The sequence below is a fragment of the Macrobrachium rosenbergii genome, chromosome 6 (genome assembly GCF_040412425.1).
Source record: "Macrobrachium rosenbergii isolate ZJJX-2024 chromosome 6, ASM4041242v1, whole genome shotgun sequence".
Classification (NCBI taxonomy): domain Eukaryota; kingdom Metazoa; phylum Arthropoda; class Malacostraca; order Decapoda; family Palaemonidae; genus Macrobrachium; species Macrobrachium rosenbergii.
The window spans coordinates 19,062,215-19,078,987 of record NC_089746.1 but is presented as its reverse complement, the minus strand read 5'-3'; the positions used below and the strand labels follow the sequence as shown (position 1 = coordinate 19,078,987).

The window sequence follows — 16,773 nt, the reverse complement described above, 5'->3', positions numbered from 1 at the left end:
GGAAGAGAAGAGACAGAATTAGTATTGTTAGAACGACGAAAAACTGACATGAGGTTACATAATTAGTCAGGCTTTTGACGCGAGAAAATGCGTAAAGCAGTTCGTATAATATCACTATGCTGACTACCTGACACACACACATTCACAGTGAATGGAAATTTATGAGGGTATCACAGATTATTATTTTTGTAGTTAGTTTTATTGATTTATTTGCAAACACACAGTAAAATGCAGGTACACTATTACTAAAACGAAAATACTAGTACATTAATATAAAAACGTTTACGTTTGTAAACAGGACAAGGAATTGGACTCCCTAAACCGTAAAAAAATACCAGAGTAAGCTCAGAACCATGTGTATGCCATTTAAAAAAATTGCTCATACTAGAATGTTTGCTAAAAATATATTTCCGTAAAATAAATCTCACTGTGACCCAACAGAAATATTTAACAAAACGCCAAGATGAAATAGCAATTATATACATCTGCAATTACTGCTCTACATGACGTTTTTTATGACACCCATCTTCACTTTTGAGCCTATGGAGCACCCTCTCTTTTAGGGATGACCTTTCCTTACTTTTCCGGATCCTCATTTTTTTCGACAGCTGTTTGAAAATACTGGACACATTCATGAAAAATGACTCCGCAGCTTTTTTGACGGATTTCAAAATTTCTGACATACACCTGACAACAGTTTTCGACGTGCTGTCCTTCAATGTTATCTGGGCATGGACCATCATGACGGAGATTGGAACCCTCTTCACATAAGCTTCCAGTGCCCTCTTAGTGATCGTGGCTGGTGTGTCCTCCAGGAAGGACAGAAGGATCTTGCGGTTCTTTATACCTGGAGTGAAGCGGACCGCAGCTGTGGTCATCCACTTGATCACTACACTGGGCGTCAGGCGAAGAATTCCCAAGAGGAGCATCTTGACGATAGATGACATCACCACATCAATCCTGTGCCACAGGGCTGCGACGAATATTGACTGCAAGTGGAAGAAGATTCTGAAGAATGGGGTAGTTCGCATTAGATAAGGCCTTGGATCGAAAGGACATTTCTTTCTCTCAGTCTCCTCGTTTGTGTCCTCTGATACTGACTTAACATTTGCAGTTAGGTTCATAAAGCTCTGACCTGAATCGAGATTACTTTCATCTTCCCAAGAGTCACTGACATGTTCCCCACTGCTATCTGACCTGCGTAATTTTGCATTTGTTATTTCTAAATTAAGGAAGTGATTTCCATCGTTAGATTCACCAGAGGTATCACCAGTACTGGGTAAAGCGGTTTCTGCTGATGTTTCTAGATCAGAGATTAACACTGGGTCAGAATTATTGTGAGACCATGAACTTATTTTCATGCATGATAACAGAGAATAGAGAGTCATTCTAAACACTGCCAATATTCTTAGCGGGAAGGCAAGAATGATAGACAGAATGTTTAATAATGGTTTCACAGCAAATGCAAAGAGCTTTCTGACTACAGTGCCTTGTTTTAGATCAGAGTGATACCGATGCGCTTGAGGTTTTTCTTGCATCACCGGAGTGATGCTTTCGGATTCCGATGATGCATGCTTTCGGACACTGCAGCGAAGGCTGGAATGCTCTGCTGAAAAGGCGCCTCTTTCTGGTGATTTCTTCCTCTTTTTGAAAAGTGCATTTACATGAAGTCTTTTCAAGATTTTTTCGATTTTTCCTCCTTGCTTGACCCGGACCTTGCCACGAATCTCCGCCTCGGGTTCAAGCGCAGTAGTGTTATTTTCTTCATCATCTCTTTGGAGTTGCTTCATGCTTCCTCGTCTTACTACCATCAAGCACCAGTTCCATAAAACATCAACAAGAAAACATACGCTAATTTTTAAAAGCACAATTACTCCAATCGGCAAAGACATAATCAACAAAATTACTATACAAAATACCTTGATGGCGCAAAAAATAACTATTCCTAAAAGCCAAATTAGATACTGGACGCACCTAACCAAGAAAATAATGGCTTTCCCTAACAAAACAAATGGTAAACAAATCAGTCTTATCGAAATTGACAAGACTAATTTCATAAACACAAAAATATTCGATATAACCTTGACTAAACAATTAATTAAGGTGACAAGACAAAGACCTATGAAATAGAAAAGAGCCGAGAAAAATGAAACTACCTTTTTCATAGGGACTTTTGGATCGAAAAACGGGGAACCGAACACACTCGTTCCACCCGAGTTAGAATCATGTGAAAAACCTGCCGTGGTATTTGAGGGATTTACGTCATCTTTGATATTTTCTTTCCTTGATCCCTCTCTCCTTTTCTTGATTAGTCCAAACACACTGAGAGAGCGTTCGTGTTTTGTCTTTTCGTCATGTTCTCTTTTCATCTCTCTAAGTTTTGAATCGTGATGAACGTACAAATCAGGATGAATTACGCTTTTTGAATTTCTACTTAATTTGACAGGATTTCTGAAAACCAGATAGTAAATATTTGAGAAAAAATACTTCAAAGCATAGATCGCATTTAGTGGGATAAACAATACGATAGACAGAAGAAGTTCAAAAGCTTTCTGTGTGAATAAAAAGAAGGATCTTATTAAACTTCTCTCTTGTTTTACTTCCACTGTCGCCAGATCAACAGAGTCTTCTTGTTTTCCGTAACTTTCCGGTAGTAAATGGTTTCCTTGATTCCGAGAGATCTCAGTTTCTGTGATGCATGTCTTACTTTCTTCTGGTTCATCAAAATCAGAGGCTGAATTAGCTCTATTAAGTTTTTGTCTGCCATCTTTACTCAGCTGGCGAAGGAGTCTCTGCCATTTTGACTTGCATGATTTTGAAGCAACGTGTGATTCGTTTCCGTGAGTGTCGACGTGATTCCATTGCCATTGTTCGTATCTTGAAACTGTAGCGACCGTTTCATGATTTCCATCTTGGTTTATGTCACTGGCATAATCCTTATCAATACGTTTTTGTAATTCGGAATCTTCATTTAGTTCTCTTTGATCTGTTCTACTGAGTCTTGTTTTGATGCCTAAAGATAATCCGTTACAACTACTAATAACGAAAATAAACAAAGATTTGATTGCTAGAAGAAGGTTCCGTGGCAAGAACAAAACAAAGTTAATGAAAAAAATGACGCTGCTTTTCAGGAATATGAACAAACTCCTAACCAATATAGCAAGAAAACCAAAATATTTCTTCAAGTGGTTTTCAGACACATCAGTTGTATTTTTGCTCCAATCATTTTCGGCATCTTGCATAGTCTCACTACACAATGGAATCATTTTATTTCTAGATACAGCTTCAGCGCGATTTTCTTCTTTTGCGATGACAAAATCTGATGATATTTCACTGCTTACGATCACTGGTTTGTCGACAGGGTACAGTTCTTCACATCTTCCCTCTGATCTAAATCTTTTCACCGATTTCCCATGTGATATAATTAACACATCCTCAGAGTTGCTCGGTGGCTGCAGTATTTCTTCACCCATTACCTTGGCTTTCATCTCCTTTTCACTTGTAATTTGATGATGAAAAGAGCTCGAAGAGTGTGACATTCCTGTTCCAGATGGTTCAGTTAATTTTTCCTTTTGCCTCGAAGAGAATCTGAACAATTTTGGTCTTGAACTTGTCACAAGCCCTTTGCACGCCGTGGGCGATATTTCACATGGGGAAGATTGCGGTCTCTCCACCTCCTCTGTTGGGAATGACAAATCTAAGTGACCCTGACCCAAACGCTCCCCTTGGTCAAGTAAACTGTTTTGATTCTGCATCAAGTCTCGAGCAAGTCTAGGCTTCCTGAGGATGACTTTTGTACACTCGTAATCGATACTTTCGTCTCTCCCTTTCACACTCTTCATTTCCTTGGATGAATGGTCGCTACTAAAATATCTAATTATGGGTTTGCTCTTCCGTTTCTCATGCACTTTCGACTCGCTCTCACACTTCTTTCTGAAACTGAACAAATTCACTTTCTTCTCTTTCGTTTCTTTTGGTGATTTTTCCTGTGACCTTTCTTGAGAGATATTGTCATTGTCCCTTCCAGTCTTGTCCTCGCTAAATAAATCGAAAATCCCCGACAGTCTCGTAGACCTTGCCTTTGAATTACGATCCATTCTGATTTATTTCACAAGCAAATAGTATAAATGAGAATTTCCAGTGTCGTTCCAAGTTCCTTTTTGTCTAGGATGTATATAGCCTTCAAGTTGCCCGCGCTCTTTAGTCTTCTGTTTCAGGTGCTGGTGAGTGGTCTTTAGATCCTTCCGTCCTGAAAGAAAGATGATTTTTCACTATTAATGTTGACAGAGATAAGCATCCAATATAAGAATCTTCTTTTTAAAACGCATTAGTATCACCATTGAAATTGATTGATAGATTTTTTTGTACACTTTTCTTATCCTAGCTATCAGTAATGAAAAGGAAGGATGGCTTATGGCTTACGATACTTCTAATGCGTTTCAGACAATAATTTTCTCAGTTAGGATAAAGACATTAGAATACATCTATGCACTTAGGGATTCAAGATATACTTCCGCCTATAAGTAAAAAAACTATTCTCTAAATTGAAGTTTATCAAAATGTGAAAAATATAAGATGCTTATTAGAATTAGCAATACCACACGTATCTGAAAATTAATCCATTCACATTTTACAGTGGCTCGAGTAACATCTGTATCACTAGACACCCTAAAAGAGGACTGAACAGGGAATGGACCACCAAGCAATGCCTAGTAGTCCAGCCTGGCAATGGGGCTGGTCTTGCAGAACCGAGACAATGTAAAGCTTTTTGCACTTTCAGGATTTCAATTCATATTGCAAGTGATCTCAGCAAGTGATCTTGCAATCATCGGCACACGCATCGCAGATCCAAATTAGTTTTTGTTAGTTTTCACTCTTCATTCCAGCAAGAACGGTAGGTGCCTTCTGTGCTCATGTACTTCAAAAATTTCCGTATGAATAAATCCTTATATTTTACTATTATTTGCAGCGAGATCCTTTAATTAACTGAGATATTTCTTTATTATCATCGCCTCCTCAGCGGTGCAATTCAAAGGGCCTCTGTGAAGCTCCGCATCTTGTATCTATAATGTAGTCATATTTTTCACACTTCTCGCACTACCTTTTCCTTAAACTAATCTCGATCTCGCATGGTGATACTTATTTACCATTCCAGGTTTTCGAGTTACTCGACAAGCAAGGATCTCGGAAACCTGTGATAAGGATATAAACAAAGTGCAGAGAATTCTCTGGACCTTGGATACAAACATATAAACAGAATTGTTCTTGTTCGTCATCCAGGAAATTATGATTTTCTGCAAGATGTACTTTTACTTATCTGCGATGTTTAATTAGTTATATTCAACATAATTCTTTTTTAATTTTTGCATTGCTGCTATAATTAGAAGATTTTTATTTCACTATTTACATGCCCTTCGCATCGTTACTCACCTAATTCACTACTTATTCACTTCTAGTTTCACAATTCACTAAAGGATGGTCTCGCTACTTACTTAGTTCTAGGGCTTTCCGCGAAAACGTCGTCACAGAGGTCTACACTATCATGGCCAGGGGTCAGGTTGGGTCCGGAACCCGCGGCGTCGCCACACGAATCCAGCTCAAAAGAAGGGTTTGTTGCTCCTGCCGAGTACTTTGACAGAGGAGAAGTCGGTGGAAGTCCTGCGCAGTACTGAATAAACAGAAAAAAGTAAAAGAAATAAATAGATGCAATCACTGTAAGTATCGTGTATCTCATCCATTTTGGTGCTGCTAAATAGTCACAGACAAACTGTTTCCTAGACAATCGAAATGTAAGAACTCTTTTTTTTCTCCTTCTTCTCTTTTTGGTGATGGGACGGGGCTTTTGTTGATCTTGAATTAGCTTCCAAATGATACAGAATGCATTTTTAAGACGTTTGCTTTTCTGTAACATTATATGACGTAAATTGCATCACCTTCAGTTAGACTGATGTCTCTAAAAATGTTTTGGTATTTTACAGTTACAACTAGCCTCAAAAAATTTTCGAGCTCTGCAAATTGCAGTGAAAGGGAAAGTAACTTATTTTATTAAAGAGACATGAAATTATCAAAAGCCGGTAGGAAACTAATCCCAAGTTTAGTTTGCACTTTAGGCTTGTGTTTCACAGGAAATGTAATATTTATTACTTGGACATTTTTTTAAAATCTAGCATTGGCAATCTAATTTTTTATGAATTTTAGCCGAAAAATAGCGGCGAAGAGAGAGAGAGAGAGAGAGAGAGAGAGAGAGAGAGAGAGAGAGAGAGAGAGAGAGAGAGAGAGAGGATGGAGAAAAGGGATTACCTACCCATGTAGCAGAATTGTTGAACAAGTCCATTTCAATCATACCAGGAGACTGGCATACTGAGCTGTTTTCAGGTTCTGAAATTAAAATAATGATATTATGTTCTGTTACGGTGCTGCTAAACTCACAATAATTCCAGTAATCTTCCCATCTCAAAGCTGTATCTCTTGTTTCCTTCGAAGGTGGCCCTATCTTCTGTTTTTCTATAAAATTATCATCTTTATTTCGAATACTCTTGCGCGAAGTATGAACCATTACATTGCCCTTCCAGCAGGCTTTTCAGTGAAGGTATAAAAGAACCTTTTACGTGGTTACTTGCATCTTATACCTGAACTGTCTGTCTTGCAAAGCAACATCAACGGAAAATATTGTACAGTACATACTCAAGCCTCTGCATAAAAGAGGGAAAAAATAATAAAATACACTGATAGCATGCCAGTTATCTCTCTCTCTCTCTCTCTCTCTCTCTCTCACACACACACACACACACACACACTCTTTCTTACAAGTGAACCCAGACAGCTCTGCATAAAAACATAATAAGCTCTATAAGTTTATTGACAGGATGGTCAAAGATAACGTGTCACGTATTCATTTGACAAATTAAACATTTTTCTAATCAATGTATGCACACGGGGTTTTAGGTTTCTTCAAATGAAAACTATTGTGCTGGCTTTGTCTGTCCGTCCGCACTTTTTCTGCCCTCCCTCAGATCTTACAAACTACTGAGGCGAGAGAGCTACAAATTGGTATATTGATCATCCACCCTCCAGTCATCAAACATACCAAATTGCAGCCCTATAGCCTCAGTAGTTTTTATTTTATTTAAGGTTAAAGTTAGCCATGATCGTGCGTCTGGCAACTATAGGACAGGCCACCACCAGGCCGTGGTTAAAGTTTCATGGGCCACATCTCATACAGCATTATACCGAGACCACCGAAAGATAGATCTATTTTCGATGGCCTTGATTATGCGTTCTACAGAAAACTCGACTGCGCCGAAGAAACTTCGGCGCATTTTTTACTCGTTTATTCAGAAACTTTAGATAGAAAAAAGTCCATTTCACCCCCATCCATTTTCTTCTACGCACCAATGGAACTGTAGTCAACTTCCGTGAGGAGCTTCCAAGGGTTGTTTCCGAAGAAGTCTGTCAGTTTGTCCTGGTAACCCTTGACGCTCAGCCCGAAAAGAACAGCGCCAATTGCAATGCACAGGATACCTAAATAGGGGAACGCAAAATTTGATGATTTGGTGATAAACAAGAAAAAATAATTTGATAAGAAGATTTTCAGATCCCATGTTTTCAGGTGGGTAAAATTTACGTGTTCATGAGCTAAAGAAGATCAGTTGTGGCTATTTTTATTTGCCGAAATATGACCTAAAAGTGTCTAACGTAGATGTCTTCCATAAATATTTTAACTAATCGTGTGTTCCTTATTTCTCATGAAAAATATACGCACATTCTTGCACAAAGGCATATATACAAGTGTATGTCGTGTGCATACATTGTGCGTGTATGTATAGCACAACAAAGTTTCGTTTAATATTTCGATAGCACAAATGAATTAATGACACCGTCATCTTTGACCACTGACCTGTCAAAAGTGCGAGATAGAAGCACCACCCAAACTTCGTGGTCAGGATCCCGCCCTCGAATGGGATTTCGAGTTCGATAGGATTCCTGTAGCAGGACCAGATCACCGCAGGAATCAGCAGCAGGACTCCTGTGAGGACCAGTGCCAACGCCGCGTACCGAATCACCATCTTGAAGAGCAGGACAGTCATCACCCACGCTGGGAAAGCGGCCCTGGAAGGAGGATTGTGTTAGGTTGGTGTTTATTGATTGATTCCGCCTTGCTTATTTGAACTGGCGTTGCAACGAATAGGTCATTGACGTCGGATTGATTGCTGACTAACTTGAAAACAACGGTGGTCATCAGCGCTTGATATTTGTTGTTTTTTAATATGATTTGAAGTCATCAAAAGATTCATTTAGAGAAAATGTTATTTGGTGATGACAGTCATACCACATGCGCACACGCACACACACATACGCGCATATTTGTGTGTGTGTATGTATATATATTATATATATATATATATATATATATATATATATATATATATATATATATATATATATATATATATATATTATACATATTTATATTTATATGTGTATATGCATGTGTGTTTATGTGGGACCAAATTATTTTTTCTTAATTGAGAATACCAGCAAAGACAAAGATTCCTTACCAAAGCAGGATGTGGGAGTACCATCCTGCTGTCCTGTAATGCCTCCCAAAGCGTATGCCATCTCCGTCGAATGTGAAATATTCCGCGACCCACAGGATGGGATAAGGACTCCCGCGCTGCTGGGCAGCCCGGAAATCTCTCTGAATGTGCCCCGCTGTCGAAAAGAAAGCCTCAGCTTAGGAGGGATAGAATAGAGCCAGTATTCCGCCTGAGGCTAGGAGTGGATACGAACCGAGCAGGAATTGGATAAAAGGAAATAGAGAGGAGCAGAATCTTCCAGTCTTTGAAGAGAAAAGAAGAGAGAGGGGGCGAAGGAGGAGTCTTTAAGAAAGACCACAAGTTGGTTTCAGGCTAACTTCGTCTTAGTAAACATATCATTCTTGACAGTTAAGGGTAACGCCTTGTAACGCCCTAAAACCATTTATATGAAGAGAATATTTAAACTTCAAGACATGAAAATTGATTGCAATGAGGCAAAGCAATATCCTACACCATGAACGCAAATAAGGATTGGAATTGCGCGGAACTGAATATTTTTTTTATCAAAAAATTTCCGTAAACTTTACTATAACTGATTACATATTTTGCCATAATTTTTCCACAGACTGTACGGTAAAACTTGTCGTACAGACTTTATTGTAACTCGAACCCGCATCTAAAAGGTGAGAAAAGATGAAAATGCTCAGTGAAGAAAATTTTATCTCAGAAATTTCACTTGTCTTGCTATGTTTGGTTGACATTCATGTATACTTTTGCGCCTACGGAGGCATTCTCTATGGACATGAACGAAAGCATAATCTAGTTCTGAAGCTTACCATAAGGGCCAAATCCAGGTCTGCCCTGAGCCCAGACCCAGCTGAATCTCTCGTTGTAGTTGATGGTCTCCCCTGCCAAGGATGAACTCTCGTTTTGAGGTTTACCTGTGTAAATCCAAATTTAATTTGATAAGTGTCCCTTTCGCTTTCAGCTCAGGTCATTCCTGGCGTTAAACAAAGTGAAGAAGCCATTCAAGATGGGTGAAACATTTTCCCAAAAGTATATATTATTACAGGAATCACCTTCAACCAGAATTTACCGAGGGCAAAACTTTGGAACAACTTTCAAAAGAAACTTGAACTATTGTTTGAAAAAAAATTGAAACTTTAAATATGAGTACATCATTCAGAAATTTACTGAGTCGTTTATTTTGTATGTATAATAGGAGACTTATTCATGGGTAACATGCAGACTGAAGGTGGGAGTGAATAAATTTATTTACCATTAACAGTTTCATAACAAATGGATCCCACGTTCAGGAGCCAAAGACAGCACCGGTAGAGTCTTTCGTTCCAATTGCAAGAAAGAGATCTGTATATCCGTAACTACAAAGCTCTACAAAGAGAAAGACTACCCACCATAGAGATGGTGTTAATAGAAGCTATGGAACCAAAACTAAAAGATCAAAGACAACGGGTTGGTCTTTAGAATAAATTTCATTCCTAATGCAAAGCTTCCTTCGGTGTATTTTTATTAGTCTACGTCAATCTTAATCCTTTGATGATTATATATAAGCCAGGTTATAAAATAAAATTCTGTCGAATTCAGATAAGCCTTTATCTTCAAGTAACAGATCATAGTTCCAAAGTCTTTTGATTTAGCTGCTGAAGACATTTGGTTGTACCTTACTGATGTTTAATTATATTCAGTATTAGGTATGTGTTTCAGGGAGTACCTACTACGAAAATTTATCATCTACACAATTACAGATCAAAAAAGCTACTGAAGAGATCTAATAAAATTAATCTAGATAACTCAGTAAAATATATATATATATATATATATATATATATATATATATATATATATATATATATATATGTGTGTGTGTGTATATATATATATATATATACATATATATATATATATATATATATATATATATATATATATATGTGTGTGTGTGTGTGTGTGTGTGTGTGTGTGTGTGTGTGTGTGTGTGTGTATACACCAGTATACAAAATATGGCTCCTGAGATTTTTAAAAAATGACGACACTCACAAACCCGTTATCTTTTGCTTGCATAGAGCTGTTCAGAGCAACTTTAAACGTACCCGGCTCTAGACAGTTTTATTCGGAGTGCATTAATTCACACTGACGTTTACAAAATATATCAAAAGATGCCGTTCCCGGGAAGGGAAAATTTTGTTACTTGCCTTTGAGGGTTATGTTGACAGAACGAAGTCCCAGCCTGACACCTATTTCCGCATCAATTTGATCAGCTGTTCCAGCTTTATACGGTGTCCGAGTCCGGATAAATCCAACCTCCCAGTCTTGGCCGAAATTGCACACTAAAAAGAATAATTTCCAGAATCTAATTTTGCGTAAATGATAAAGCAAACGTGCGTGAGATCACATAAGTACACATACATGTAATTAGATAAATAAAAGCAAGTCTTAATATAACGGACGGTTTTATTCTGTTGCATAATATCAGTATACAGTTTCTTGAAAAGTATTATTTAAGCTCGTCTATGAAACTGGTCATAAAATATAATTAGTTATTAGTATAGGATTTTATACCAGTTTTGAGATGAAATGCAAATACTTTTGATGAGGGCACTTATACAGTATGTAAATTTGGAAAGCATATTCATAATTCTGTTAGGAACTTTTTTAAATGTGAAAAGTTAATTTTCAGCAAGTCTTGCATTTTCAGAGTTAATAACCATGATGCTGTGACTTCAGATTAATGTTAAACAAGACTCACAGTAAAAGCAAATCGATGACTTACACATGATGAACAATGCAAGGAGCATGAAGAATGTCACGCGGATGGTTCTTGATAATTTCTGAAAGAAGAGGAATAACAAGGCTGAGCTTTTATTCTCCGATCTATCAAGCAATAATGTTAATGAAGTCAGGTATCGTGTTACTCAGTGTTCAGGTAGAAGATAGATGATTATAATAATAATAATTATGATAAAGGTACCAGCATGAAAAAAAGGCTAAAATACTCTATATGGTTATAACTTTGATAACAACAACGGCATTTACACAAAAAAAAGAGCATTTATGTAAACATCAGAGCTAGCAGTAACAGAAAGGCCCAAAAATTTACAACAATCATGCCCTATATATATAAAATTTACATTTACAGTATATATATATCATCCCTATATATATATATATATATATATATATATATATATGTATGTATATATATATATATATATATATATATATATATATATATATATATATATATATATTGCGTGTGTCTGTGTGTATGGGTATGTGCGTGCGTGTGTGCCCACGAGCCAGATACCTAAATACTCTACATCGAGTATGAAAGCTAACTTACCGCTTGCATAATATTATTGTATGTTAGGCAAAACGTACAGATAATCGTATTTCAGCGAAAATCGTAACGAAGCATCTTTAGACTCAACTCCACACGTCCCCGTCACCTATTCTTAGGCCTACTGATCTCTTAAAAAAAAATAAAAAATCCTTACATAACTAGAGGCCGGAATGACGAGATAGAAGGGCAGCAGGAGAGCGAAGAAGGCCGCAACCCATCCCATGCACAGCACGTCTTGAGTCACAGGAGTTTTCCAGTCGGGATAAATGCTAGGGAAGGGCCATACGCGCCCCAGGGTGAAGTGTGCTCCCATTCTGCTGTGTAAAATAAAACAAAAAATATTATCTTAACTATTCCTGTATTGCTAAAATAGGAGGTTTGTATTTAAGATGTCAAAAAGCTGGGCATGTGTGAAAAACAGGTATATGCTGGTGCCTGAATGAGGGACAGTAAAAATGGGGCTTTAGTGAAAGTTTTACTAGTTTCCGATCCGGTTTTCCTCAGAGATTAAGGGCGAGTTGATCTGAAAAAAATGCAACATGGGTACACACATGCACACACACACAGAATTGTGCGTCTTTAGGGTTGGGTACACATTAATCATGAAGGCAAAGTCGGGACTCATATTTATACTAAGTTCAGGAAAGAATTTAGTTGTTACTTAAGGGTTTTGAAGATTCAGATGCAAACATCCATTAAAAGCAGCGTGTATAATCAGAGAGTTAAGGAAAATGATTTAGGTGCTGTAACTATTGCACGATTGAGTGTCTGCAATCGACAAAATGTGCAGAACAACATATAATCATATTTACGTTAAATAACAATGCAACCTATCAGTCATGAAACGTTAACATAGCTTGAAGAACTACAAACAATGTAGACATCTGATAATTACTGTTAAATGGCCTATTACTTTTTCATGTTTCATCATGACAGATCTTGCATGTTATTATTTCTGTCATTATAATCATATTCATTACCATACATTTATTAATTATGCATGCCAGTTGTTGCTCTTCTCATAATCTGAGAAGAAAATAATCTGTTATTGTCCAATAATTATCGGGAGGCTCCCTGAGCTGCAGCAACAACAGCTTTTGTGACCGTCAGGACGCACCCCAGGATACGTTTTATCATCCTATTATCGCCATTAATTATCTCTCTCTCTCTCTCTCTCTCTCTCTCTCTCTCTCTCTCTCTCTCTCTCTCTCTCTCTCTTCGGTACTCCTACAAGCATAATCTCAATAGAGGAAACCAGTTGCTGTTGTAAGAAATGAAGCAATTTTTTAATATGCGCATACACCACTCACACCGACAAAAACGATGGTAATATAATTCCAGTATCATTCTTCATTATTTTTCGGACGTTACTCGCTGCTTTATAGGTTGACCATTATTATTTAACTTACTTTTTGTCTTTCCTGCTCTTAGCGAGAGTCTTCTGCTTCCGGATACGTAGAACATGCAGCCCAAATGCTGGACTCCAGAGCAGGATATACATCAAAATCATATCTTTCAAAATGTTAGACAACTAAAAACTTGAGAAAAACACTGGAAAGAAACCATACTATTCGAATAACTAACTTTATGTAAAGCCTAATATCAACGGGAGCACAGAATGACGGAAAGAAGTGGCGCATCGCCATTGCAAGCAATGCTATATAACTTATGTAGGAGCCTGAAATTGCCAAAATTACATATAAAGTATATATATATAACATTTCTATTACATATATAGTATATGTATATATATATATATATATATATATATATATATATATATATATATATACATATATGTATATTTGTATGTGTTTTATATTAAACTGACCTAATACCAACAGTGGCTCTCTCCTCAGTTATCTTATACAGTGGAAAAAGGGCGCGGCTCGAGAACTGGCATCTCTTTTTAACCTCTAGAATCACCATCATCAAATTTCTTAGAGCTGAGAGAGAACTCTGGATTGCATTGACCTTACAAGAGATCACATATGGAGTCACAGAAACGTAAACACGAAAATAAATTCCAAGACTGGCATATATTCACCTGTGGAATACAGAAGGCGACCACGAACAGCAAACCTCATCACTAAGCCACACAACAAAAGACGGACTACTGTGCAGCGCCGATGGACTCTTGGGGTTTCTGCAGGATGTGAATTCAGATAAGGCAGTCCGATAGCGCAGAAGGAATCTGCTTATACCATTGCAACACAAGAGCTAGGGTCTTGAATAATACTCATATTGTTAAGAACTCTTTTCCTCGCTGTGGCGTGGAAACAAAAATGTTAGGAATTCTATTCCTAAGAAAAACATATTGTTTATTAAGAGATTCGCAATTTCGTGAAAAACAATCTATGCAATAAAAATCCACAATTATATAGTAAATATATTACTATGTAAAATAAACAAAGGCTTTCGAACACTTGAACGGTGTTCCTCATCAATGCCAACGTTAACATGTAAAATGAGAGGGTAGTTTTCTTAGGAATAGTTTTTAAAAAATGGGACGGGGCGAGAAGATAACAGGCCATCACGGAAGTGCTGGTTCGGGTGTTGTTAGGTTATTCCAAATTCAACAGGCAGTTGCGCCAACCTCCTTGATCTTCGAACTTGCGATGTTGCACCTGCCTGCGCTGCATAGGTGCCATAGTCGAAACCATCCACAGGGACGTCGGCTATCTGGAGAGAGAGGGGAAGAGGAAGCAGAGCATCAGGGTTCACACGGTCAACGTCAGTTTTGAAATTAAAATGTTTTATGTAGTGTTTGGCAATAAACCAGTTGATGGAAGGATCTTCATTTGTAAATCACTTGTTATCCTCAAGAGATATTCCCATGTTTATAGCAGCACCTTCAACTAATCTTCTCACGTGAGAATCGTCACTTTTAAAAATAGTTCGTGCACCATCCCAATTAATTCTGTGGTCTAAATTAAAACTATAAGCTACCAAAGCGCTCCCCTGTGCATGAAGATCACAGGCCTTTCTGTGTTCCCAGTCCCCTACCACCCTCCCCGTAGTAACAACCATTGCAATCATGGCAGGGAACCTTGTAAACCCCGTTGTTTCTCTTGGTGCTGTTATTATTCTTGGCAAGGGCTTTTGCCAAGATGTTTTTATAGTTATAAAAAATTTCTATATCCTTTTGGTATTTATTCATATAATCGCCTACTTTTGAGACTTCGTCGTCAAAGGGTAATGATACATGTTTCTTGCTATTCATTTCCTTATTAACATGACCTATATAAAACCTCCTTTTAGCCCGGCTAATGGCGTCAGTAATAAAATGTTCCGGGTACTTTAAGGACCTAAAGGTGTCTACGACATGGGAAGAGTTCTTCGTCTAGAGATTCGGGGTCGCATATACGGAGTGCTCTTAAAACAAAGCTGATAGTAACATTCCCTTTAACTTGCTGAGTGGTGGGAAAAATAATGAATATAATTTTCTTTGTTAGTAGCTTTTCTAAAAACTGAAAATTTGAGAGTTACTGTTTACATCCCTATGAATTAGAACATCTAAGAAAGAAGTCTTGCCATCAACCTCTTTTTCAACTGCAGTATTCAGTAAGCAGTCTAAAGCAACGTCGTCGCCGTATAAAAATAATAAATATATCGTCTACATATTTCACCCACAGAGCAGGCTTGCAGGTTGGGTTACATCTCTTTAATATTTCAACTTCTATGAACTCTATGCACAGGTTGACCAAAACTGGTGACAGTGGTAAACCCATAGCAACACCAGCTTTTTGCTGTAAATATTCATCTTTAAAAGTCGAGAAACTGTTAACGCAAGTCGGAAATGGGCGTTGAATATAGAGGCCCATTGATAGTCCCTTCTTCGTGTCTTTTCTTTAAATTTTCCAAAACAAAATCAAGCGGAACATTCGTAAATAACGAGGTGACATCGAGGCTAATCATCCTACCATCGGCACGGTTAAAACTCCTTAGTGTATCAGTGAAATGGGAGGAGTCTATTAGGTGAGCATCAGAGATGTTGCCGAGTAATTGGCTCAGGAACTTAGCCAGCCATGAGGCAAGAACACTGCGGTGCATTACAAGTGGCAACTATTGGACGGAGGGGAGTACCTACTTTGTGTATTTTAGGTAAGCCATAAAAATATGGCCAACTGGGGTTTTTCCAGAGATTTTTGATAAGATAAGTTCTTTATGGGCGGGGTCCTGCAAAGAATTTGCGATCTTTTTAATATTCCTATTGAAATCCTGCTGAGTTTTTGTAATAGTTGGGGGTTTTGTTAATTTTTGTTATTAATTTTACTGCAGGCTTTATTCAAATAATCTTGTTTATTCATAACCACTGTAGAACCCCCTTTATCAGCTTTTACAACCATAATATCCTTACTTTTTATAAGAAAATCTAGGGCTTCCCAATGCCTTTTTGGCAAAACCTCAAAGTCTTTTTCACTTAAGTTTTGTCTAAGAATAACACCTTTCAGAAAGTTAATATTATATTCTGAGTATTTAAGAAAGAGGTTGATGGCAAGATTTCTTTCTTAGATGTTCTAATTCATAGGGATGTAAACAGTAACTCTTTCAAATTTTCAGTTTTTTTTATTTTACATAGTAGTATATTTACTATATAATTGTGGATTTTTATTACACGTATTGTTTATTATTATGAATACTCAAGGTCAATTGCTATTTCTGAGGATTTGCATGCAGACGTTCATTTAATAATCTTGTGTTCAAACAAACATTTATGCTACTAATGAACAGTAACACCAACGAAGCCCATTGCTGGCTTTCCGGTATTTTTATCATAGATTTCATGCATATAACACCACTGATAATATGGGAGAAAAGAGAGGGGGGGCAGGGAGGGGTTCCTTTGACAACTAATGATAAAAAGTAGTAAAA

General features: G+C 37.5%; 1 protein-coding gene across 4 annotated transcripts; it reads right to left on the bottom strand.

Annotated features, from left to right (window-relative positions):
• Positions 1 to 183: 183 nt before the first annotated feature.
• On the bottom strand, positions 184 to 14,087 carry LOC136839264 (dual oxidase maturation factor 1-like). 4 transcript variants are annotated; one of them, XM_067105065.1, is made up of 11 exons: positions 13,946 to 14,087; positions 12,053 to 12,215; positions 11,329 to 11,386; positions 10,751 to 10,885; positions 9,374 to 9,478; positions 8,559 to 8,712; positions 7,898 to 8,109; positions 7,393 to 7,521; positions 6,305 to 6,378; positions 5,493 to 5,668; positions 184 to 4,249 (listed from the first exon to the last, which is right to left on the bottom strand). In XM_067105065.1, the coding sequence occupies exons 2-11, from the start codon at positions 12,209 to 12,211 to the stop codon at positions 4,201 to 4,203; spliced, it is 1,251 nt and encodes a 416-aa protein (XP_066961166.1). In that variant the 5' UTR covers positions 12,212 to 12,215; positions 13,946 to 14,087; the 3' UTR covers positions 184 to 4,200. The 4 variants fall into 4 exon arrangements, with proteins under 4 accessions (XP_066961166.1, XP_066961163.1, XP_066961164.1 ...); XM_067105062.1 differs by having other exon boundaries at positions 12,053 to 12,212; positions 13,946 to 14,068; XM_067105063.1 differs by lacking the exon at positions 7,393 to 7,521 and having other exon boundaries at positions 13,946 to 14,070.
• Positions 14,088 to 16,773: the final 2,686 nt, after the last annotated feature.